The 2,500-nt window shown below is 40.8% G+C and overlaps 1 protein-coding gene across 1 annotated transcript in view; it reads left to right on the top strand.

Moving 5' to 3' along the window:
• Positions 1 to 2,442, top strand: part of TTLL1B (Tubulin tyrosine ligase-like 1B) — a 20,892-nt gene extending 18,450 nt beyond the window's left edge. The window contains exons 8-9 of the mRNA XM_076173060.1: positions 925 to 1,034; positions 2,274 to 2,442. Coding sequence (XP_076029175.1) covers positions 925 to 1,034; positions 2,274 to 2,442 — 279 coding nt within the window. The remainder of the gene's footprint in view (positions 1 to 924; positions 1,035 to 2,273) is intronic.
• The last annotated feature ends 58 nt before the right edge of the window (positions 2,443 to 2,500 follow it).

Here is a 2,500-nt window from a genome sequence, read left to right as displayed (position 1 = left end):
AAGAGAAGGTAGAGAAGGATGTTGAAGGGGAGATGAAGATGGAGAGAGGGTGGAGGGAAGGAAAACGAGGGATAAGAAGAGAAAGAGAAAGAGGAGGAAGACGAGGAGGAGGGTGGGAAGGACGAAGAGGAGGAGGGGGAGGGAGATGAGGAGATGGAGGGGAGAAGGAGGAAGAGGAAGAGGATGAGAAGGGGGTTGGAAGAGGAGGAGGAAGATAGGTAGGAAGAGGAGGGAAGGAGGATGAAAAGGAAGAGGAAGAGTGGAGGAGAGGAAGAAGTGGAGTAGGAGGAGAAGGAAAAGGAAGATGAGGAAAAGTAGGACGAGAAGCAGGAGCAGAAGGTTGAAGAGGAATTGATAAAGACCAGAGGAAAGAGAAATATAGACAAGATAACCACAGGAAGGGTCCAAGTAAACTATCTTCTTTCGTACTCTGAAGCATTGTATAGACCCTGTTGTTGTGAACGATTTTTATCAGATAGGTGAGGGTAAGATGATAGGCTAAACGGGTCTTTACATCCACCTGTGTATTGATGCGTGATTACAGTCGACTCAAAACCCAGCTATTTAGGAAAGCTGTCTCGTTTATGAAAGCAAAACCAAAAATAGGTTAATGTGTTCCACACTATAATCCAAAATATATTTTCTTTACGGAAAAACCTTAAATCAGCTTGTGTTGTTTGTTATGAAAAAGAATCTTTGTGATGTATATTTGTATATTTCAAATGTTTAAGTAGCGCATGCAATGAAAGGAATACGTGATGTATTTGGAAACTGAGCAAAGGCGACTGAATTAGTAATGAGGTTCCCGGTTCTTACTCTGAAACTCCCGCCTCGCTTTTTCAGGAAAATTTAAGTTCTGAAGCTCTTCCTTTCAAACTATAAATATAATAATCAAGAGAGTAATGTAATTCTATTTCCTCTTAGGTTAACGCCTCACCTTCTATGACATCCACGACTGCCAACGACCGTATCCTGAAGTATGAACTCATCGACAGCGTTCTCAACATAGTTCTTCCACCCGACGGTGTTCCTAAGTATGTACATGAGTACTTCTTCTATTTTCTGTGTGTGTGTGTGTGTGTGTGTGTGTGTGTGTGTGTGTGTGTGTGTGTGTGTGTGTGTGTGTGTGTGTGTGTGTGTGTGTGTGTGTGTGTGTGAATGTGTGCTTATGATAATGTGGCGAGTGTACCATTATAAACGTGTTTGCGCGGATATAAAATTGCATAATATTTTTCTGCATTCCAACCTTTTCCTCGACTTCTTTTTCATTATTCTAACTCTTCAACCATTTCGTTTAACTCACTGATTCAAGCCCACACTATCTACAGTGATGGTCTACGCCACCTCTCTTGCATTATTTGAAAAACTTTTGTTTCTTGACATTTTTTATGTATAATTTCTTTAGTAGTTTAGGTGTGTTTCTCTTTGGCTATAGCAGGGGTTCTTAACCTTTTTTCTCCAATTCCCCACTTTTTATTGAGCCAACTCTCCATTTCCCACCACAGCATCGGTCTTTGACAAATTCGATTTTAACCCATGCAGTGTTTAGTACGTAAATATACGCTTTGCTTTTTTGTGCCATTTTACGGCCCTTGTTTTTGTTTGCATATATTAGATTTTTTACTAACAGTTATCACATGGATATACAATACATCAGAAACAAACAAAAAGAAACAAAAACACATCGATTAAAAAAAAAAAAAAAAAGTGGTTCTTCTGTCCGACCGGTTATTCCCCACTTGGCAACTCCGCCATTCCCCACCAGTGGGGAATTCCCCACCAGTGTGGAATTCCCCACAGGTTAAGAACCACTGGTCTATAGCATGTTTATGATTGGGCATCGCGGCCTTTTTCAATTTAGATTTTGTCTTGGATGAGTTTATACAAAGTAATGGTCCCGGTTAACTCTAGTCTTTCTGTTTAGGTCTGTGTTTACCTGTGAATACGGATATCCGCATGTTATTTTACTCTCCATAGTGGAAAAAAATCCTTTTTATACCCTTTCTCTTCTTTCCTCCAATGTTGGCTTTCTTGATAACCCCAGTTTTTCAGAACACGTGTGTTTGTGTTTGTGTCTGTCCGTGTGTATATCCACACCTTAGTATGTTTTAAGAATGTTTACTCTTCTCAGTATGTAATGGTACAAGACCTTTCCTATCTCTTCTTTCCCATTCTTCCTCTAGTGTTGGTCTTCCTGAGAACTCCACGCATGTCTTATTACCTTTGCGTCAGCACGCACATTCATAAGTTGTAAGTGGCCTTGTTTCCTGCAGTGTCCACTGGAACAAGATCCCGACTCCGGACAAATATGGAATCTTCGAACTTCTCATCGATGAGGAACTGCACCAACAGCAACAAGAGCACTCGAACGCTGGGCCCTCCAACACCTCGTCCAAGACGAGACACCCTGACAGGCACTCCTCGGCACCACGATGGAAATAACTTTGACACTTAATCTAAAGTTATATAGATGTATGTATGTATATGTATATGTATATAT

The sequence above is a fragment of the Oratosquilla oratoria genome, chromosome 33 (assembly GCF_046742065.1).
Source record: "Oratosquilla oratoria isolate Oo_2021 chromosome 33, ASM4674206v1, whole genome shotgun sequence".
Lineage (NCBI taxonomy): Eukaryota > Metazoa > Arthropoda > Malacostraca > Stomatopoda > Squillidae > Oratosquilla > Oratosquilla oratoria.
The sequence above is the reverse complement of the archived record's forward strand: the minus strand, read 5'-3'. Positions and strand labels throughout refer to the sequence as shown.